Genomic DNA, 24261 nt, shown 5'->3' with positions numbered 1-24261 from the left:
TGTTATTTTGAATTCGCCTTAGAGATCTGTCTCCTCGCTTCCACTAGTTAACTTATTTAATCAATTTTTATATCAGTATAGATCCATGAATATTTATTTTATACTCTTGGTTATAATCCATTACTACTTTATTTTGTTGCTTATTTTTTCCAGCTTTAGCCACCAGGAGCTCTTTCAGTTGGCTTCTGTGTAAAGCTGACACACACACACCAATATGGGTAATTTTTTTTTTTAGCACTTCCTTACCTTTTGGCACTTTCACATGTTCAAGGCTTATCTTCTGTATTTCCTGCCTCAGTGTTAGAACCAGCTGTTATTCCAAGGACCCTGACTTGTCTTATTGGAGAATGATATTAGAAACCAAGATCTGAGTCCAAAGTGTGCTCATAGTACTGGGGCAGGATCCCCTTTTAAAATGTCTTTTTAAAAGGCAGAAGATATACAGGACATATACTACAAGCAAACTCAAAGTTCCTTCTTGCATAAACAAGGTGAACTATGCAATGAGTGATTTTAAAAAAAACCTTTCAATCAAAGCAGGCCCCTTGCTTTGGCTAGGGCTCACATACAAATATAAAAGCAAAATAACTTCATAATGCAATTCTCAAAACTGTTTTTTAAAAAAGATTTTATTTATTTGACAGGAAGGGAGAAAGAGAGAGAGTTCGCACAAGCAGGGGAAGCTGCAGAGGGAGAGGGAGAAGAACACTCCCCACTGAGCAGGGAGCCTGATGCGGGGCTCAATCCTAGGACCCTGGGATCACAACCTGAGCCACCGAGGTGTCCCCCAAACTGTTTTATGACAACTTAAGGGGTTCGTAAATAATAAGCAATTTAGGGGCACCTGTGTGGCTCAGTCGTTAAGCATCTGCCTTTGGCTTAGGTCATGATCCCAGTGTTCCGGGATCAAGCCCCACATGGGGTTCCCTGTTCATTGGGAAGCCTGCTTCTCTCTCTCCCCCTGCTTGTGTTCTCTCTCTCGCTGCCTCTCTGTCAAAACTAAATAAATAAAATCTTTAAAAAAAAATAAGCAATTTACTTTAGAAATGTGGGGTCAATTATCATTTCTAAGAATAATGTCCAATGGGTATCACAAAAGAGAATCTTTTTTTTTTTTAAAGCTTATTTTGGAATAAAGGCATAGCTATTCAACTTCTCAAAGAAACACCTGAGTTAAGTGATTACTATTCCATTTTGGCAAAAAAAAAAAAAAAAATCACCTTAATTAAAAAACAATTGCCTGACATAGCTTATTTTGGGAGGGGGAAAAGAAGAGTTTTGGGAATTGCAAATTGTTTTGATAACTGAAATTGTTCCTGAATGGGACGCCTTGGGTGGCTCAGATGGCTAAGTGTCTGGCTTCAGTCAGGTCATGATCCCAGGTCCTGGAATCGAGCCCCACTTCGGGCACCCAGCTCAGTGGGGAGTCTGCTTCTCCCTCTCCCTGTCCCCCTGCTTGTGCTCTCTCTCTCTCAAATGAATAAAATCTTAAAAAAAAGAAAAGAAAAGAAACTGTTCCTGAATATTATGCTATGACTCATATTTGATATATGTAACAGATTATGGTGGGCTGAAAGTAAAGAAAAGGATATTTAATGATAATCCTTGAAGAAAATTCACTCTAAAGCTATTATAACTAATAGAAAACCCTGTGTCCTGGGTCATTTTGGGATTAGCTCCTGGGCTATTTGTCCTAGTGGATAAATTAAATTCAGTTTTGTTACTTACCACTTTTAAATCAATAAATCAGCTTTAAAGTGAACTCTCTCTAGTCTTGGGTGTCCTTAAGTACTTGTTGGGTAACAATTATAAACATCTGAGCTAATCAAACATCTTAAGCAAAATAAAACCAAGTTAAAAAAGCTTATGTCTCTTGACATATCATTTCTGGTATATGTATTAAATCAATACAACACTTACAAAAATTGGATTTGGTGGAGACCATAATTTAAATAATATGTGTAGTTTTCTTAAATACTAGCAGTATTTTAAAAGGAAAAAATGGAAAATCATATTTGTCAATAAGGATTTAAAAATAAATATTTATTATGGGATACAAAATTAATACATAAAAATCTGTTGTATTTCTATACACTAATAATGACATAGCAGAAGGAGAAATTAAGAAAACAATTCCATTTACAATTGAACCAAAAAGAATAAAATACCAAGGAATTAACTTAACCAAGGAGGTTAAAGACCTGTACTCTGAAAACTATACAACACTGATGAAAGTAATTGAAGATGACAAAAACAAATGGAAAGACAAACCATGGACTGGAAGAATTAATATTGTTAAAATGTCCATATTACCCAAAGCAAAAACAGATTCAGCACAGTCACTATCAAAATACTAATAGTATTTTTCACAAAACTAGAACAAATAATCTTAAAATTTGTATGGAACCACAAAAGGCCAAAACAATCTTGAGAAAGAAGAACAAAGCTGAAAGTATCACAATCCCAGATTTCAAGACATACTACACAAAGCTGTAGTAATCAAAACAATATGATACTGGCACAAAAACAGACACATAGATCAACAGAACAGAATAGAGAGCCCAGAAATAAACCCACACCTATATGGTCAACTAATCTACAAACACAGAAGGCAAGAATATAAATGGAGGGGCGCCTGGGTGGCTCAGTCGGTTTAAGCGTCCGACTCTTGATTTAGGCTCAGGTCATGAACTCAGGGTTGTGAGATCAAGCCCTGCATGGGGCTCTGCACTGGGCGTGCAGCCTGCTTAAAATTATCTCTCTGCCTCTGTCCCTCCCCGCCTCTTTCCCTCCCTCCTCACCCAAAAGAATATAAATGGAAAAAAAGATAGTTTATTCAATAAATAGTGCTGGGAAAACTGGGCAGCCTCATGCAAAAGAATAAAACTGGATTGTTTTCTCACATCATACACAAAATAAACTCAAAATGGATGAAAGACCTAAATGTGAGACCTGAAACCAGAAAGCTCCTAGAAGAAAAAACAGGAAATAACCTCTTGGACATTGCCCTTAGCAACATTTTTCTAGATAGTCTCCTGAGGCAAGGGAAACAAAAGCAAAAACAAACTGGTAGGACTACACCAAAATAAAAAGATTTTGCACAACAAAGGAAACCACCAACAAAAGAAAAAGGCAACCTAGCGAATGGGAGAAGATATTTGCAAATAAGATGTCTGATAAGGGATTAATATCTAAACTATATAAAGAACTTATACAACTCAACACCAATATATATATATATGTATAATAATAATCCAATTAAAAATGGGCAAAGGACTTGAAGACATTTTTCCAAAGAAGACATCCAGATGGCCAATAGACACATGAAAAGATGCTCAACATCACCAATCATCAGGGAGCTGCAAATCAAAACCACAACGAGATATCACTTCATACGAGTCAGAATGGCTAGTATCAAAAAGACAAATAACAAGTGTTGGAAAGGATGTAAAGAAAAGGGAACTCTCATGCACTGTTGCTGGGAATGTAAACTGATGCAGCCACTGTGGGAAACAGTACGGAGGTTACTAAAAAAATAATAAATAGAAATACCATATGATCCAATAATTCTATTTACTGGACCAAAGAAAACAAAACACTAATTAAAAAAGATATATGCACCCCATGTTTATTGCAGCATTATTTACAATAGTCAAAATATACAAGAAACCCAAGTGTCTATTGATAGATGAATGGATGAAGCAGAGTAGTCATGTACATATATATATCCATGGAATATTACTCAGTCATAAAAAAGAATTTGTAACAACAGCAATGGACCTACAGGTTATTATGCTAGGTAAAAGAAGTCAGAGAAAAACAAACACCATAAGATTTCACTTATATGTGGAATCTAAAAAACAAACACAGAAACAAAAAAGCAACAAGAGACTCATAAATACAGAGAACAAACTGATGGTTACCAGAGGGGAGGTGGTAGGGGTATGGGCAAAATGAGTGAAGGGGAATGGGAGGTACAGGCTTCCAGTTACACAGTGAATAAGTCAATAGGATGAAAGGCACAGCATAAGGAATATAGTCAATGGTACTGAAATAGCATTTTATAGTGATAGGTGGTAGCTACACTTGTGGTGAGTGCAGCATAATGTACAGAGTTGTCAAATCACTATACTGCCTACCTGAAACTAATGTAATACTCTATCAACTACACTTCAATAAACGTAAATAAATAAAAATTAAAACAAAAACAATTATGTTATGTTTGGGTAGGGTCCCAAAGTTATTTATTTTCAGCCAAGGTGCTTTCTGCTGTACTCTAATTTTATTCATGTTTTCCTTAACTAGGAATGTAATTCGATTGTGTCTAAAAATAACTAAGAAAACAAACATTTACCACACTAGTATTTGTTTGAACTCTTAGCACATATTTGTTCTTTAATATTATAAAGTAACAAGTGTTGGTGTGAAGCAAGACAGAAATCCATTCTGTGTGGATACACCTAGGATACCAAAGGATACACCTAGATTTGATCTGAGCTACAAAAGGTAGAATCATAACAAAAGCTCTGGATGTCCTAAAAGGAAGAGGCCAAGCCCCAGTCAAGTTGGCCTAGGACAATAGCCATGAGTTGAAAGTCAGAGTTCAAGGAATTCCTAAGGCAGATAAAGAAGCAGGAATACAGAAGAAACATGTGATCAACAGAATGGCAAAGCCTGTACCTTAAGGCTCAAGTTTGTGTTTCAAGTATCAAGTGCATAGCTGTCTCATCTTGTTTTCCTGGGTTTTGCAGGCACTGCCTCTCACCTGACACCCTCACCTTCTTTTCCAATTTTCACAGGCTTTTCTCTCACCTGGGTAAGATCTGGGGTCGCAGAAATGGTGTGACAAAATGGTTCAACAAGTTATTGTTGCTAAGCAGTTTTTCAGCAGGCTTCATAGCCTAGTTCTAGAATCTATAATACTTTCATTAAATACTGGAAGTGACCTCAGTATCAGAAAAAATCTAGGCTCTCCAAATCAACATTATCCAAACAGTGCACCACTGAATTCCCAATAGGAAGAAGAAGCCTATACTTCGCTACGCCAGCAGGAGAGAGAAAGATTTTCTTCTCCCCAGGCAACAACCTAGACAATGAGAGACTGTCCCAGTTCAGCCAAAAAGAGAAGCCACTACACTTCCAACTCCTAGTTTACTCCAGTGGACTTTTTGTTTACAACAGTACTCCTAACTCCTCCCTGTCCTCTATAAAAGAGTGTTCCTCTCCTTTGTTTTCTGGACTTGCCTATGGTTTTGCTGTAGCTTTCACATCCCAAATTGCAATTCTCTGCTATTCCTAAATAAACCCATTTTTGCTTATTAAAAAACTGACAATTTTATTTTTACGGTTAATCGTAGAGTCTATTATATTATAAATCATTTCATAATTTTCTAAAATGCATTTTAAACCACTATGTGATACTGTATGATTCCATTTATGTGAAATTATTCAACAAGCAAAACTAATTTAAGTGGGTAAAGTCAGAACAATGGCCATAAAACAGGAATTAAGGGTCAGAAACTATAAAGCAGACAAGTAAATAAGAAAAGAAATCAAAGCAGGAAGCCACCTTAGTTCAGGTTAGATTTTGTTTATGTGGACCAAGTTGCTATTCTGGCCAGTGGCTCCTTTTCAGTTGTTAGGCCCACTTGTTTTCATTGCACATTATTCTAAAAGCACAGGCTAATAAGCAAAATACACAATAGAGCATTTCACTTACACAGAAACTTATATTATCATGGTCTGTTTCTGCACTTCAGGGCAGAAAATCTCAGGGGGAAAAAGGGCAGTCTAATATATTAATAACTCTTTGGAGAATCAGTTTTCAAGAGCTAAGCCTGGTTGGAAAGTCTTTTACAAAGAGCACATGCAAACCTAAAGGGAAGAAAAGAATCCTCTTATTAACTGTAGTATGTATGTTAGCTTGAAATTAATATACCATGGCCAGAAGAGCAATGGATGGATGCCTAGCCTTTCTAGATATTAAAACATTTATAGGGCTTCTATAAATAAAACAGTGTGGTTTTGATGCATGAACGGACATGGAGACCAATGGTATAGAATAGAAAATCCAGAAATAAAGCAAAGTACATATGATAATGGTGGCATCTCAAATCAGTGAAAGACAGACTTTTAAATAAATAGCTTTATGACTTTATAAGTAATATTTAAATGAATACTGGAATTGTGTGAAAAAGAAAAAAATTGGATCCAAAGTTCATACATAAATCAGGATGAATTCCAAATATATTAGAGAGTTACATGTAGATAAATAAACAAATAAAACCATACAAGTACTATCTGAGAGTAGGGGGAAACCTGACTATGACTCAAAATCTAGACACAATGAAAGAAAACACTGATAAAGTTGACCACATAAAATAAAAAAATTTTCAGGATAAAAAATAGCAAAGAAGGGCCGCCTGGGTGGCTCAGTCCATTGAGCATCTTCCTTTGGCTCAGGTCAAGGGCCTGGGATCAAGGCCTGCATTGGGCGCCCTGCTCAATGGGGGGTCTGCTTCTCCCTCCCCCTGCTCGTGCTCCCTTTCTCTACCCTTCTCAAATAAATAAAATCTTAAAAACAAAAACAAAAAAGGTTAAAATACAAATGAGCAACTGGGAAACAAAATTATAGCATAAATGTTTTATATACCTAACATATTTTTAAACTTCTAAATAATAAATAAAATACCAATAATCCAGTAGAAAAATGGGCAAAGATATGAACAATTCACAAAAAAGTAAATATAAATAGTTCTTAAACATATGAACAGATGCTCAACCTCACTGGTAATAAGAGAAATGAAAATTTAAAACTATACCACTTCCCTATCAAATTAACAAAAATCCAAAACTTTGGTAAACAATAGCAACAAGTTTGGCAACATAATTTTTTGGAAGTGTTGTGGGGGAACGGTGCCTTGGTGAGAATGCAAACATTCTGACTCTTTTGGAAGAGAACTAGATAATATCTAGCAATATTACATAGACTTGACTACCCAAGATTATTCATTATACTGTTATTTGTAATGGTAAAAGATTGGAAATAACCCAAATGTCCACCTATCAACAAATGAATACATAACGTGTTTTAGCCAACAATGGGGTTCTGTGTAGGTACCAAAAAAAAATTAATATTGAAGAAGTTCCAGGACATTCAATTAAATGAAAATACAAAAACAAGAAAGAAAAAGCATGAAGCATAATGTTTTATGTAACAAATGAATTTTTTTAAACAAATATAAATGCCTACGAAAGTTTTAAACAATGGCTATAGGTAGGATGAAACTATTCATCCCAGTTTCCTTGAGCCAGTTCAGGTCAATTCAGGTTCCGGTTTATCCTACTGTCCTGGTTTAACTAGCAAAAATGTATTAGCTTGGACAATAAGTGATGTGGTCATCTTATCTATATTTGAGGGAAGGAAAAGAGTGGAAGTGACAGAGATGGATATGAGCTGCTTTACCACTGTTACATACATTTGTCTTTCTAATTATGTAAATATTTTACATAATCAAAACACAAAAATAAATCAGAAAGGTAATAAACAATCCCTAAAAACTGAAGACTAACATAAATTAACCTAACTTTGTATCACGTTTGTCACATAACCACTTGCAGAAAATACTCCAACTGATTTCAGAAGACCGTTATCTGGGCTTTACATCTTCAATACATATTCAAGGACAAAGGACAATCCTAACTGCCACTTCATAGTCTCATTGATGTATTATAAATAAAGCATATAAATAATTACATTAATATTGTTAGAAACCAAAAATCTCAGCACAAGAGTTACAGATGTAAAATCAAAAGGAGTAAAGACCTTGTCATCTTAAATTTGAATTGGCAATATTACTACAAACTCAAAAGGTTTTTTCCCTTACAGCTATTTATTAGCTCTGCCCACTAAAAAAGGTTAGAAGAAGCTAGTAGTAGCAACAAGTAGGCCTAATGGCAAGACTGTGGTCTCTACTCACCATTTTCTTCTATTGGGAACCAAAGTCCCCTCGGGGAAATGGCTAACTACATATGTAAGATATATAAGATGAGCCTTGGACAGCCTCTAAAACTAGCAAAGAGAACAGAAGCCATGTCAAAAGGACTCAAGCACCAAGTTGAAGAGGTTTCTACTAACCAAAGATGAGATAATTTTGAGCAAAAAGAATAATGACAGCAACTGATTAAAACACTAAACATATGTAAAAAACCATGAGTTTATAATGATACTTAAAATACCACCTACCCACACCCACACCCAACCTACCAAAAAGCGAAGCAAAAATGTATTGAACACTACTGGAATTTGCTAGGGCATGAAGTCATTACTCTGAAAATGAACAAAGAGAATTAAGTATTTATCTCACTTTTTGTTTATATATCCTTTATTTCAGGGTAACCAAAGGGCCCTAATAGATGTAAGAAACTTCTTCTATATAGAATAATTCCAGCTAATAAATGCAGAAGGAAAGACAATAATAGATCATTATTTAATGAAATTGATAATGGCAAAGGTCATCAGTGAAGGGTGAAACTACCAGGTGAAAGACTGATGGAGAACTTACCACAAAAGGATCAGACTTTCACCACTTGAGCCCACCAATCAATTTTAACACCACTAAAAGGAGGACAACCAGATGTTATAGTGTATAATTTACCACTGTACCCCACCTCCCCAAAACTGAATCTGAATCTAATTAGTGTTTAGATCTAATTTGCAATCTATAGAAAACAGGACAAAAAAACAAGTTAAATATGGGAAGCAATCAGCCAAATCCAGAAAGTGATATATTTTCCATCATAATTACTAGTTTCTTCAACAAGTCCATGGAATTTTAAAAGGTGGTGAGGGCAGGAAGAATTGTTTTAGAATAAAAGAAACATAAGAAACCTAACAGTCTAAATACAGTAAGTGGACTGCGGGACCTTGATTTGCCTAAAACAACTATAAATAACATCTAGTTGATTGGGGCAATCTGACTATGGACTGGGTATTAAATGTTAAGGACTTTTTTTTTTAAGATTTTATTTATTTATTTGAGAGAGAGAGAGTGCACACGAGCGGGGAGGAGAGGGAGAAGCAGGCTCCCTGCTTGCAGCTCTATCGACATGGGGCTTGATCCCAGGACCCCAGGATCATGACCTGAGCTGAAGGCAGACGCTTAACCGACTGGGCCACCCAGTGCCCCAATGTTAAGAAAGCATTGCTAAGTATTTCAGGTGTGGTGGTGACATTGTATTGTGGAAGAAAATTGACTTTTTTTTTTTTTTTTGAGATGTATAACTAAGGGACTTTGGGGATGTACCGAAATTATAAATACTCCAACAAAAGAAGGAGGCGGAGGGGGGGAGCGTGGAGATACACAGACAGATGAATGAATGGATGAAACAAGTATGGCTGCTGAAGCTGGGGAGTAGGTACACAGCAGTTCATTGTACTATCTTTGTGTACACTTGGAAAAGCAAAAACAAACACTAAAACAAAACCAAAAAAGCTGTAGGTAGGGATCTAGGATCCAAAACTACAGAATTTGAGGAATATGTTGAACAGCAAGTATAAAAATGAGCTATGGTGGTTACTCTTACTTTAAGAGAAAATCAGAAAAGAGAAACGAATTCTCTTATGCAAGGCTGCAGAAGGAGAGCTGCTAGACAAAGTACATGCTAAAAGTCCACAGAATGAGACGGGAAGGGAAGGCTGCACTCTTAATTTAGGTCCTCTCAGAGACCTGTGCCCCACCCATGAAAAATTCGTGAAAAGTCATGGGGAGTGTTTCAACTTAGAAGGCAGGAGCAGCCACAGATTTGCAGAGGACATGACAAGAACCTAGTGTGGAAGAGAACTGCTTACGAGAAAAAGAATACTGTTTCTACAAAAATAACTGGAAGACGGAAATTTTATCCTAGAGAGCAGAAAGATTAATTGAATTTTAAATGAGAGGTAAAGTTACATTATGAACTCAAAGTTTAAAACTAGTGGTTAAATCCTTTACAGGTAAATAATATATATATATATTTTTTAATGGAAACTAGCCCAGAAGCATACCAGTTGCTTCTAGAACCGCAGAGATATGACCATGTATAAGTGGTTCTTTCTCAGCAGAAATATAGAACTATTTTCCTAGAAGAAGAGGCTGAATGGGGGCACCTGGCTGGCTCAGTTTGCGGAGCATGTGATTCTTGATCTCCAGGTTGTGACTTCAAGCCCCATGCTGGGTGTGATCACTTAAAAAAATAAATCTTAAAAAAAACCCACAAAAGCTGAATGGCACTATTTTCGTTGTGTGATGAGTAACACACACACACACACACACACACACATTCACCACATTATTTTAGGCAATGTTAAAAGCGTATTTGTGTATTTGGCATCCATGTTAAATGCTTATCTATGTATTTAGGGATTGAAGGACTTGTTTTCTCTTTTTCACTTTCATTGTACATATTAAATAAACTTACATTTAATGCTCTAAAATAATTCAAAACTTCTTTTTTTTTCACTAACAAAATTTTAAAAACTATGACCATCAAGGGCATAAACTGTCCATCTTGGGAGAATAATGCAGTAAGAAGTCATTTATTTGACAGTCATAAAACACCGGAGCACCTTCTATGTGCCAGACATGATACTAGCTATTACAGATACCAAGGTGAGTACAAGATGACAGAGAAAAGACACCTCTGTCCCAGTTCTCTCGGAATTCACTGCAAAACAATAAGGAAAAACAAGAAACGGAAACACTTACTCCACCTTGGAAGAACCTATGAGCTAAATGTAGCAGAGTAAGCAGTCACCCTCACAGGCAAGTGTATGTACACCACAGAACTCTCGGAAGGCTCAGGAGTTGCAAACAAACAGATAAGGCGGAAGCAAGCTTATTTTGAGGATAGTTATAACCTCCCGATCGGTCCCTACCTCTTTTCTCCCACAATTGTAGAAGAGGAGAGGGTTATTCCCTAGAGAAATTAAGCCAAAGAGATCCTGGACGGGGACTACCAACAACTGTAGAGGGTGGAAAAAATAAGGAAAAGTATATGACAGTACGCTTTCTGAATAGTAACATCACCTCTCAGGACCCCAGAACATTTGCAGTCGGACATCTCACCCCTCAGGCTAGACATTTAAAGATTCTTCCCTGAAAAGCTGTATGATCCCAAAGGGAAAAATCTATAGATACTGAGACAGAGGGTTCTTCAGTGAAAAAGACTGCAACCATCTAACCGCGATGCAAACTAGATTCCATGCGCTGTCTATGAACACAGGGCTCCCAATTAGCATCAGAATGTCTAACTTTTATATATCAATAGATGTCCAAGGATCAGCAGGCAATTGAGGAAACAGCAACAGTGCAAAGAGCAGAAGGAAAAACTGCAACCACAACTGAACTCTATAATTAACAGTCCCAGGATGATAAGGAAAATATCTTATCTATAAAACAAGAACAGTATGCTCCCCAAAAAGGACAAGCAAAGAAGGGCTCTTGGAAATTAAAAATGAAAGCCAAAATTTTAAACACTAACACAAAGTCTAGAAAAGTAAGAAATCTTTCAGGAAGTACACTCCAATATAAAAAGATGTAATGGTGTTATTCATTTAATAAACTAGTGTTTATACTATCATGCATCAAACTAATATGTAACACTAATTTATTCAATGGATTGCTAAAGTAATTACTGATTTAACTAGAAGTAGTGATAACTATATTAGGAAGATAAGAGATAAGAAAGCTAAGTCATCATCTGTTATAATAAGAAGTCAATGAATAGTTTCTAAAATCAAAGAATCGAGAGAACAGTATAAGGATATTATTTAAAATTATGAAGTAAGAAGTAAGACAATACCAAAGAGCTGGAAGTTGTTGTCTCTGACACAAGACCAAAGGGTTGGGTACAAGCATGCCATGGGGCTGTTTTAGTACAATGTGCATGTACTTCAAGTATGTACATATATCCCACTCTGATAAACATAGTGGTTAATTTTAAAAGATCAAAATGATACCATCCAGTCCTTAAGGAGTTTATAGACTGTTGGAAGAAACATGCTAAAAACAATTACAGGAGCATGCAGCACATGATCTAACAAAAGCAGACTATCTGGACAGCGCAGAGGACCCTGTCTCAGTCAAAAGAGACGTCTGGGAGACAAGGCGACACTCGAACTGTGGTTTTAGAGGATGAGAAAGGGTTAACTGGTTAGAGAGAGGATGATGAGTGTTTCTCCCATCAGCAGTCCACACATGTAAATTTTCTTTCGAAAACACAACAAGTGGTAACATTCCATAAAAACACTTTTGCACACTTTGCTTTTTTAAAAAAAAGATTTATTTTAGAGAGACTGAGAGAGAACAGAAAGAGCACAAGTGGTGGGAGGGGCAGAGGGAGAGAGAGACAGAGAGAATCTCAAACAGACTCCCTGCTAAGAGCAGAACCCAAAGGGGGCCTGGATCCCATAACCCTGAGATCATGACTTGAGCTGAAATCAAGAGTTGGGAGTCCAACCGACTAAACCACCTAGGTGTCCCCCCTCTTTTTTTTACTTAATACATCTTAGATGCTATTCCTCAGAAAGCCCTTAAGAACAACTTTTAGTTTCTCAAAAAAAAAAAAAATCTTTTAATTTCTCAAGGATCTCTTAGTGAAGTCTTTTTTTTTTTTTTTTTTTAAAGAGGCGGGGAGGGGCAGAGGGAAAAGGGACAGAGAGAGAGAATCCCGAGCAGTCCCCAGCCCAGCGTGGAGCCCAATAAGGGCTCTATCTCACAATCCTGAGACCAAGACCCAGGACAAAATCAATACTCAGGCCCTTAAACGATTGAGCTACCTGGGCGCCCCATAGTGAAGTCTTATATAAAAGGAAGATAATCAATTTTTAATATACCAAGTATTTATTTTTATTTGGAATTATAACACATTTCTTATTAAAAATTCAAGAGTATGAAATTTAAAAATAAAAAGTAAAAAAATTCCCATTGTTCCTCCATTCCTACTTCCCAAGAATAAGCACTTTGAATTTCCTTCCAGACCTTTTCTATAAAGATAAAACTGCACATATATGTAAATATCATTCAATCCAAGCAAATTCAATAATGTTCTATATACCTACTACATCTATACCCACACTAGTCTATACACATAAAATACATTCATATTTTTTAAAGTCTCTTAGTCAAAGATTCTGTGATAAATATGAAACTTTCCTGCATGTCAACTTACCAACGCAATCACAGCACTCATCCCAAAGGGTCCCAAGACACAGCATACACTCCTTGCAGCAGGAACAATTTCCTTCTCCAGGTCGGCACTGGCAGAGCTCCTAGAAACAAGACAGATGTTCAAACTTAAAATTTCAAACATCTATATTTAAAATTGTTAGTATTTTGCAGCAAAATCCCCACATTTGCATTTATAGTAATCTACTCTTCCACAGGTTTCTTTAAAGATCATTAACTGTTTGTTGGAACATAAATATCTACACCATCAAGCAGATTTATATTTTCGTTTGGACACATTCAGTGATTTATTTTGGATGCTTTTATCTTATTTTGAAACAGAGAAAACATTTCACTTTATAACCCATAACTTTACCCCCTAAACTACCTTGCAAAATAGTTCAGTACAAGCACAAAACCTGCTTTTCAGCTATTAAATTCATTGTCCAAATTAAATGACTAGCCAGCTTGTAGTGGGAGCTGTGGTTTTTCAATATGTGGAGTATAAATAAAAGCATCTTTCAAAAACTGCTATTTTTATTGACCTACAACATATTAAAGCAGTGTGTGTGGTGTAGTATAGACTATTTAAAAGAAGGCAACAATTATTCCCTCCCTGGGTCCACCCACCCTCTTTGCAATGTAACTCTGCTGCTCTTCTAATCAAGGGACAGTGTCTATTTTCAGACTAGCTTTAATCAGCAGAATTTGGTGGAAGAGACATCATATCAGTTCTGAGTCTGGGTCTCCACAGCACTGAGTGCTCTCCCTCCTCTTCCTCTCAGAGCTTCTCCCAGCTGCCATGTGTAAGCCTGGGAAAGGTCACATGGGCAAGTTGGTCTACTTGATGCCATCCTATCTCATCCAGCCTCCAACCAACCAGCAGCTGACAACAGACACAGAATGAGCCTAGAAAAACCATGCAGTTGATATAGGCCCAGACTGCCAACCCACAGAAACAAGAGCCAAATAAATGGTTATTATTTTAAGCCACTAAACTTTGCTTCCTAAATGAGGCTTCAAGGTAACTCTTTTGGTCCTTTCCACTAGACAGCCACTCCTAAACAAAGCCAACTTAAAGGGAAATTCTGTAGCCACCACTGCCTACTCAGCTTTTCCTGGGTTATGAGATACCATATACATTTTTAAAAACTTAAACAAACACAGCACATAATTTTTATCCCTATTAAGTTTATCTTATTACATCGACCTTAGGTAACTTTGCTAGGTCTCTTAGAAGGAGAGGGACTAGAAGGACAGGCACTTGCTGAGAAGTACAGATGCTTCATCATATAACTGGTGATGCTTACTTCAGACAAGCTCAAATTTACTTGGAAACCTAGAAAAGCAGAGTTGCCAAAGATACACTCTGTGACTTGTTTCTCCGTAAAAATCTGTCCTATCTTTGGAATGAGTGAACATTTTTTGAGTATATGTTTTTTAAAAACACTATCAGAGTTAAGGATATTGATACTTATTGTTTTTTAGTTTTAAGGTTGCCACTTAGTCACAAGAAATAAAGCTTCTTTTAAATTTTAATTTACATTATACATAGAAAATAAACTTTTACTCTCTTAGTTGCTTGTATTTACATTATCTATTTAGCTCAAGAGAAGCAAATTAGAAAGTAACAAATCTCTCCTTTTTCTATCTATGGAAGCTTCCAAATAATAGCTTATTAAATGAAAGACTTGTTTATCACACTAAGTAATTTGAAAATGAATGTCAGTGTAATGGCTTCCAGTCTGAGTCATTAAAGCATTCATTATGCCTTTTTACTGTCAGGGATCTGCTAGGTGTTTTAAATTGGAATGAAAGGGTGGTGATACTTTAAGATTACTAAGAATTAATGGAAGGTTAAAACCAAGACTATTTAAAAGTTGCTTCAACTTGCCTGGATTATGCAGCCCTCAAGATTAAATCTATTTCACACCCTCTTAATAGATGCCTGTACTTTTACATGTCAGTATGATGGAATAATGTACTCCAGTAATATGCTTAATGATTTATAATTTACTGATAGGATACAAAGGGAGAAGCTATAGGAAGCCAAGCCATGAGGGAAATAACTTGAAGATAAGCTTTATTACTGTACTATTAAAATAATAAAAATCCAGGCGAAGACTTTCTTGGTAAAAAATTACTGTGAAAACTGGTTGAATGCCAAAGTAACAATATGCCAACTAATATTTTTCTTTCTTTCCATCTTACTACAGAAGAGACTGAAAAATCTTTGTCCTAATAAAACAAACTTAGTCACATAAATTAAAACATTTACAGAGTAAATAAGCCTAAAAATATATCAAATCTCTATTCTTCATAGCTCATGTCAGCATTCTTTTCGGGAGATTGAAAAATAAGGAAAATGAGATCCTCAAACCAACTTTTAGTCAGGATTTGTGTCTTTTCGATTTTCAAACACACACTTAACTTCTCATTTTCCAGGAGAAAATTCCAGGCAAATTTAATATATATCGTTTAGGATCCCAAAAACCTTACTGCAGATCAAGAGAGCAAAAATACACGGAAAGCATTGGCTTTATGACTATTGTTAAGTCAAGAAAAAAATAAAAGCAATGAATTTCCATGTGTAAATAATGATAAATAACAACCATGTGTGTTTGGCTCACCAAGTAATTCATTCTTTTCTGTTCACTTTACATGTCTTGCAAAATTATATTATTGAATGTTTGGTCATAAAAATCTCTGGAAATGTACACTATAATTTTCTTGACAGCAAGAAAACTATGGTTAAGATGAATGTTTCTAACTATAAAAAATACTTCTAAAGTCCTTTGAACCTAAGTATTGGAAATACAAAAAAAAAAAAAAAAAGCACAACTCAATATGTTAACTCTGTGATGTATTAAGAATCACAGGAAAACATTAAAAATTACTCCATTTAAATTAAGCAGAGGAGTGCCTGGATGGCTCAGTCAATTAAGCCCACAACACCTCAGGTCATGATCTCAGGGTGGTGAGATGGAGCCCCCCCCCACCCAAACAGGCTATGCGCTCTGCAGGGGGTCTACTTCTCTCTCTTTGCCCCTCCCCCAGCTTGCATGCACATGTCTACTCTCTCTCTCTAATAAATAATTAAATCTTAAAAAATTAATTAATTAAGCAGTCTTCTTCACTTAAAAAGAAATATTTACCTTCAACAGTTTTAGTTACGAAAACATAAATGAATCTTGAGTAACCAGAAAGCTTTCCTAAAGAGGTTACAGTCAAGGTTAACAAGGACACTTTAAAAAAAATCTAAGTACTTTTTAATTATGAAATACTGGAAAATATATACTAGAGTGGAAGGAAAAACACCCCAAATTCCACCCACTTTGGTAAATTCCTACACATTTCTAACAAAAATTGACTGTATACTCTCCTGATCTAAAAAAATTAGCATTTCCCTATTGTAAGACTCTGTCAACATAATTTATTAACTGCCTAATAGTATATTTTATGTACCAAAATTCAGAAGTAGACCTTGAATCCTAATCCCTTCCACATCTTGTTCACTTTTTTTTTTTAATTTAAAATTTTGTTTTTTTCAATGGCCACCACAGGGGTGCTACTGGCGCCTCTCTGCCCCCTCAGCACCTCCAGAACCACCCGGCAGCAGGGGAGGGTGGTGGAGCAGCACTCTGGGCATGCTGCAGAGCAGCCTGGGCCTGGCTCGTCAGACCGACACCCCGGATGACCCCACGTGGAGGTCAAGGAGGTCGAGGTGTTGCTGTAGAAAATGCTTCCAGTGCACAGGCAAATGCAGAGGCAGATGAACATGGTTGGGCCCCCCACTTCCTGAGTGTCCACTTTCTTATTCTTTATCAAAAACTTGATCATTATCTTTCTCTACTTAAGTAGAAAATATGGTTGACTTGAGATGTGGAATTTCTGTTTGGACTGGCTATTTATATATTTTCCTAACCTTACATGACCAAACTTGAGTACTGCTCATTTGGATGGAACATGTGATCACAACCTAACGCCAAGTTCACAGAAGTCCAAAATAAAGACAGATTCAATGCTTCCACTTGTTTACTATTACCTCCCCTAAAGTTCCTAAGTATTAGGTTTTCTATAACACTAACAGGCACAGTGCTAAGCATTTTATATGCATTACCTTGACTCTCATAAAGGCCCTTTCAAAGCAGTTATTATCCTCATTTTTCAAATAAGATTATAAAATTTGTACATCATTTAGTAAGGGGCTGAGATTTGACCCCAGTTTTGGTTAGATATTCTTTTTTTAAAGAAACATTGGAATGAGAAATATAAAGCTTATTTTTTATTAATTTAGCATTTCAATAATCATAGTTATTACTTTCTTAGAGAGAATGAACCCATAATTAAACAATCCTTTAGGTTGTTTAATCAAAGGCATTATTATACATTGCACTCTCTACCTGAATACAATTAGAAGTGCTATTGCCCATGTTTAATCATTGTTTGTAAAGGTAAAATAAGTACCACTGGCTAGGAGTTGCAAAACCAGTGAGTTGGAATTTAATACCTGATTCTTCTTTTGCTTCAGCCAGTTAATGACCACATCATCTGCTTCTCTAGTCTGCAAGTCTCAGAGAAAGTGTGGATGTTGCTCATGGTACAGTTGAGAAGACTGAGGAGTAGGTTAGTGATTTGTCAGAGTTCCTGCAGCTGGGGCTCTGACATCAGGCATTCTGACTCAAACTGTTCTACCAGCACTGCTCTTGCCTGCTAGAGTCAGAGTAACATAGAATAAGACATCTGTACTCTGTGTGTAGTACTATGCTAGACGTTCGTAAAGTAATCATTGTACAATAAACTTATGATGGAAAAAATTAAAACTTTATACTAAAGAAGAAATAGAAATTTTTACATTTGGATGATCTCACATTGACCAGCGTGAGTATTCAGAATTTGGCAAGCGGCTTTAAAAGCTTATATGAAATGAAAATCTGCAGGATGAAAAGTTTTAGGGATAATCTCATAGTTTAAAATGTTATTACATTTGTATTAGAAAAATCTTGAACATCTCAGAGAATTTTAAATCTCTGAATGCCAGAAAACAGAGATTTTACATAATTATTCAATTAAGAGTCCATCAAACCTATTGTCTATACAACTAAGGTTGTGGTGAGATCTTAATCCTCTGCAAAATAAATTGGGGGGGTGGGATTTATCTAAGACTAGACTTTAAGAGTTAAATTTTTTTTTTAAGATTTTATTTATTAATTTGACAGAGAGAGAGACAGCCAGCAAGAGAGGGAACACAAGCAGGGGGAGTGGGAGAGGAAGAAGCAGGCTTTCAACGGAGGAGCCTGATGCGGGACTCGATCCCAGAACGCCAGGATCACGCCCTCAGCCGAAGGCAGACGCGTAACGACTGCGCCACTCAGGCGCCCCAAGAGTTAAAATTTATTGAGACACCTGGGTGGCTCAGTCTGTTAAGCAACCAACTCTTGATTTTGGCTCAGGTCATGATCTCAGGGTCATGAGATGGAGCCCTGTGACGGGCTCTGTGCTGGGCCTTGCTTAAGATTCTCTCTTCTGGGACGCCTGGGTGGCTCAGTAGGTTAAGTGTCTGCCTTCAGCCCAGGTCATAATCTAGGATCCTGGGATCGAGTCCCATATCGGGCTCCTTGCTCAGCAGGGAGCCTGCTTCTCCCTCCCCCTGCTTTTGCATGCTCTCGCGCTCTCTCTGACAAATAAATAAAATCTAAAAAAAAAAAAAAGATTCTCCCTCTGCCCCCCCCCACTCTGTTCACACACTTACTCTTAAAAAAAAAAAAAAAAAGTTAAAATTTGTTTTATGAACTTACAAATTTCCAGGCCAGCAATGGAAAACTAATAACTTAAGGAAGAATCTTATTTATATTTCAATGTTTGGTTACTGATAAATATTTCCATTCTCTAACCATTGCCAAGATCTAGAAACTTGTTAGAACTGTTGTTAATACCGGGAAACATCACTGAAAAGAACATGATACTCTAGTAGACAGGAAATGACTTGGGTTTACAGGATCTAGATTCAAGTCCTAGCCCATAAACTGCAGTGTGTCACAGTGGTTCTCCATTTTTCAGTCATAAAAAGGGGATGGTACTGCTGGATTTTCCCTTACAGGCTTTGGTATCCAAGTGAGATGATGGCTATCAAGGAGCTTTGGTGACCCAGCAGTCCTGCTCCTAGGGATTTACTTAAGAGATATGAAAACATATGTCCACACAAAGACATATAAGTGAAAGTAAGTATCAACTTTACTCATAATCCCCAAAAATTGGCAACAACCCAATGTCCATCCACTAGTGAATGGATAAACAAATGTGGTACATCCACACAATGAAATACTACTCAGCAATAACTTGATACACGCAAGGGATGAATCTCAAAAGCATTATACTAAATGAAAGAAGCCAGGCAGACACAAAAGCCTCAAACAGTACAGTTCCACTCATAAATCATTCTGGAAAAGGCAAAACTGTAAGAAAAAAATCAAATCAGTGGTTGACAAGTGCTGAGTCTGGGAAGGGGGCTAGTTTTGACTACAAAGAGACAGAAGAGGGCTTTTACAGAGATTTTACATAATTATTCAATTAAGAGTCCATCAAACCTATTGTCTATACAACTAAGGTTGTGGTGAGATCTTAATCCTCTGCAAAATAAATTGGGGGGGGTGGGATTTACAGTTTGGTATTACTGCATCTCTGGCAAATGCCTGGTTTGACTCAACTCAAGCCCAAGCAGCTCCAGACTGGCCCCTCTAACAACACAGGGACCAAATCCTGGCCACAACAGGCAGAGAGCGCCATTGCAGGTGACTGAAAGCAAAGTGGCTCAGCCACCACAGTAGAGCACATGCAGCATGCACAGGAGACACCCCTCAAGTGCAAAGTTCTGGTGAACAGGTGGCATTACACTGGAGGGCACTACAGGACCTCTTCTTCATAAGGCTGCTACTTTCAAGAGCAGGAGACACAGCTGACCTTCCTAACACAGAAACAGACATGAGAGTTCGTCAAAATGAGGAGACAGAGAAATATGTTACAAGGGGGAAAAAAAGGAAAAAAAATCACTGCAAGACAGCTAAGTGAATTTAAAGTTGATAGAGAATTTAAAGTAATTATCATAAAGATACTCATTGCACTTAAGAAAAGAGTGGAGGACCTCAGTGAGACCCTCAACAGACAGAAACATAAAAAAAGAGAAAACACAAGAAACATAAAGAACCAATCAATTAGAGATAAAGAACTCAATAACTGGAATTTAAAATATACTAGATGGAATAAATAGTAAATTAAAGGAAGCAAAAGAATGGATCAGTGACCTGAAGGACAGAATAATGGGAAGCAATAAAGCTGAACAGAAGAGAGAAGAAATAAAAATTTAAAAAGTAAATAGATTAAGGGAATTCAATGACCCCATTAAGTGTTATAACATCCACATTACAGGGATCCCAGAAGGAGAAGAGAGAAAACAGGGGGCAGAAAATTTATTTGAGGAAATAATAGCTGAAAATTTCCCATGTCTGGGGAAAGAAACAGAAATCCAGATGCAGGAGACACAGAGAGCCCCCAACAAAATCAACCCAAAGGAGTTCCACAACAAGACACATACTAAATAAAATGGCGAAAAGTAGATATAAAGAAAGAATTTTAAAAGCAGCAAGAGAGAAAAGAAAAGTTACATAAAAGGGAAACCCCATAAGGCTATAAGCTGATTTTTCGGCAGAAACTTTCCAAGCCTTTCCAAGCCAGAAGGGAGTGGCATGATATATATTCAAAGTGCTGAAAAAAAAAAAAAAAAAAAAAAAAAGAAAGAAAAACCTGCAACCAAGAATACTCTACCCAGGAAGGCTATCATTCAGAATAGAAGGAGAGATAAAGAGTTTCCCAGACAAACAAAAGTCAAAGGAATTAATCACCAGTAAACCAGCCTTACAAGAAATATTAAAGAGGACTTGCTGAGTGGAAAGGAAAGACCATAAGTGGGAGTAAGAAATGCAAGAAGCACAGAAGTAGCTAAATTCAGCATACTAATAAAAATCACACAAGGGATTCACAAAATAAAAGGATGAAAAGTATGATATCATACGCCTCAAACACTATATATTTAGTGCTTTTAGAATGGGTTCAAACCTAAGCAACTGTCAATTTAATATAGACTGCTATATGCATAAGATGTAATATATAAACCTAATGGTGACCACAAATCAAAAACCATTAACAGATATACAAACAACCAAGAAGGGAATCCAAATATATCACTGAAGAAAGCCAGCAAACTATGAGAGAAGAAAGGAACAGGGAAAAACTACAAAAACAACCATAAAACAAGAAACAAAATTGCAATAAATACATACCTGCCAATAATTACTTTGAATGTAAATGGACTAAACACTCCAGTCAAAAGACACAGGGTGCTGGAATGGATGAAAAGCAAGCCCTAACTATATGCTGCCTACAAGACACTCATTTCAGACCTAATGACATCTGCAGATTGAAAGTGAAGGAGTGGAAAACCATCCATCATGCATGTAAGCGAAAAGAAAACCAAGGTAGCAATACTTATATTGGACAAAATAGATTTTAAAACAAAGACTGTAACAAGAGACAAAGGACACTATTTAATCATAAAGGGAACAATCCAACAGAAGATAAAACAATTGTAAATATTTAAGAATCCAATATAGGAGCACCCAAATATATAAAGCACCAACAACAAACATAAAGGAAGTAATCAGTAATAATATAATAATAGTAGGGGACTTTAACACCTTACTTACATCAATGGAGAGATAAGACAAACAGAAAATGAACAAGGAAACAGTGGCTTTGAATGACACATTGGACCAGATGGATATAATACATACATTCAGAACTTTCCATCCTATGAAACTGGAGGGGATTATGCTAATTGAAACAAGTCAAGCAGAGAAAGACAATTATCATATGGTTTCACTTATATGTGGAACATAAGGAATAGCATGGAGGACATTAGGAGAAGGAAGGGAAAAATGAAGGGGGGGGAATCAGAGGAGGGAGATGAACCATGAGAGACTATGGACTATGGGAAACAAACTGCGAGTTTCAGAGGGGAGGATGGTGAGGGAATGGGTTAGCCCAGTGATGGGTGTTAAGGAGGGCATGTATTACATGGAGCACTGGGTTTTATATGCAAACAATGAATCATGGAACACTACATCAAAAACTAATAATGTACTGTCAGGTGACTAACATAATAAAAAAGAAAAAGGTGAATGCTAAGGCTTAAAAAAAAAAAAAAAAAAAAAAAAAAGAACTTTCCATCCGAAAACAGCAGATACACATTCTTCTCAAGTGCACATGGAACATTCTCCAGAACGCATCACATATTAGGCCAAGAAACAAGTCTCAACAAATTAAAAAAGGCTGAAGTCATACCATGCATCTTTTCCGATAACAATGCTATGAAATCAAGCACAATAAAAAATCTGGAGAAAACACAAATACATGGAAGTTAAATAATATACTACTAAACAATGAATGGGTCAACCATAAAATCAAAGAGGAAATCAAAAAGTACATGGAGACAAATGAAAACACAATGATTTAAAATCTTTGGGATGCAGCAAAAGCTGTTCTAAGAGGGAAGTTTATAACAATGCAGGCCTACCTCAAGAGGCAGGAAAAATCTCAAACAAACAATCTAAGCTTACACTGAAAGGAGCTCTCATACGCTGTTTGTATAATAGCAAACAAAACCCAAACCAGTAGGAAGAAGGAAATAATAAAGACTAGAGCAGAAATAAATGAAATAGAAAAAAAATAGAACAGATCAATGAAACCAAGATCTGGTTCTTTCAAAAGATCAACAAAGTTTACAAACCTTTAGCCAGACTCATTAAAAGAGAGAGAGAGAGAGAGAGAAGAATCATAAATAAAATCAGAAGTTAAAGATGAGAAATAACCAACACCATAGAAATACAAAGAATATTATGAAATATTTAATAAAATAATAAGAAAAATTTTATGCTAAAAACTGGAAAACCTAGAAGAAATAGATAAATTCAGAGAAACACATAACCTCCCAACACTGAAACAGGAAAAAACATAAAATTTGAACAGACCAATTACCAGCAATGAAATCGAGTAAATAATCAAAAAATTACCAGCAAACAAAAGTCCAGGACCAAATAGCTCTACAGGTGAATTCTACCAAACATTTAATGAAGAGTTAATACCTATTCTTCTCAAATTATTCCCAAAAATTAAAGAGGAAGGAAACCTTCTACATTCATTCTATGACACCCGCATCACCCTGATACCAAAACCAGACAAAGACACCACAGAATAAGCGAAATAAAGGTGAGTATCTCTGATGAACACAGATGCAAAATCCTCAACAAAATATTAGCAAACTGAATCCAAACATACATTTAAAAAATTATTTACCATGATCAAGTGGTATTTATTCCAGGGAAGCAAGGCTGGATATTTACAAATCAATCAACATGATACATCACATCAACAAGAGAAAGAATAAAAACTATATGAGCATTTGAAGAGACGCAGAAAAAGAATCTGACAAAGTATGACATCAATTCATGATAAAACCCCTCAACAAAGTAGGTCTAGAGGGAACGTACCTCAACATAATAAAGGCCATATATGAAAAACCCACAGCTAACATCATACTTGTTTGTGAAAAACTGAGAGCCTTTCCCCTAAGATCAGGAACAAGACAAGCATGTCCACTCTTACCACTTTTATTCAACATAGTACTGGAAGTCCTAGCCACAGCAGTCAGAAGAAAAAAACAAAAGGCATCCAAATTGGTAAGGGAGAAGCAAAACTTTCACTCTTTGCAGATGACATGACACTATACATAGAAAACCCTAAAGACATCATCAAAAAACTGCTACAATTCATAAATGAATTCAGTACAGTCGCAAGATAAAAAACTGATACACAGAAATCCATGGCATTCCTAGACACTAATAATAAAGGAGAAGAAAGAGAAATTAAGAAAACAATCCCATTTACAATTGTACACAAAAGAATAAAACACCTAGGAATAAACTTAACCAAGGAGGTGAAAGGC

The 24261-nt window shown here is 36.4% G+C and overlaps 1 protein-coding gene across 1 annotated transcript in view; it reads right to left on the bottom strand.

The window, feature by feature from the left end:
• TWSG1 (twisted gastrulation BMP signaling modulator 1) overlaps window positions 1-24261 on the bottom strand; it is a 65170-nt gene that overhangs the window by 19854 nt on the left and 21055 nt on the right. The window contains exon 3 of the mRNA XM_026495992.4: window positions 13210-13309. Within this exon, the coding sequence (XP_026351777.1) occupies window positions 13210-13309 (100 nt within the window). The remainder of the gene's footprint in view (window positions 1-13209; window positions 13310-24261) is intronic.

This window comes from Ursus arctos, unplaced genomic scaffold (assembly GCF_023065955.2).
Source record: "Ursus arctos isolate Adak ecotype North America unplaced genomic scaffold, UrsArc2.0 scaffold_17, whole genome shotgun sequence".
NCBI lineage: Eukaryota > Metazoa > Chordata > Mammalia > Carnivora > Ursidae > Ursus > Ursus arctos.
The sequence above is the reverse complement of the archived record's forward strand: the minus strand, read 5'-3'. Positions and strand labels throughout refer to the sequence as shown.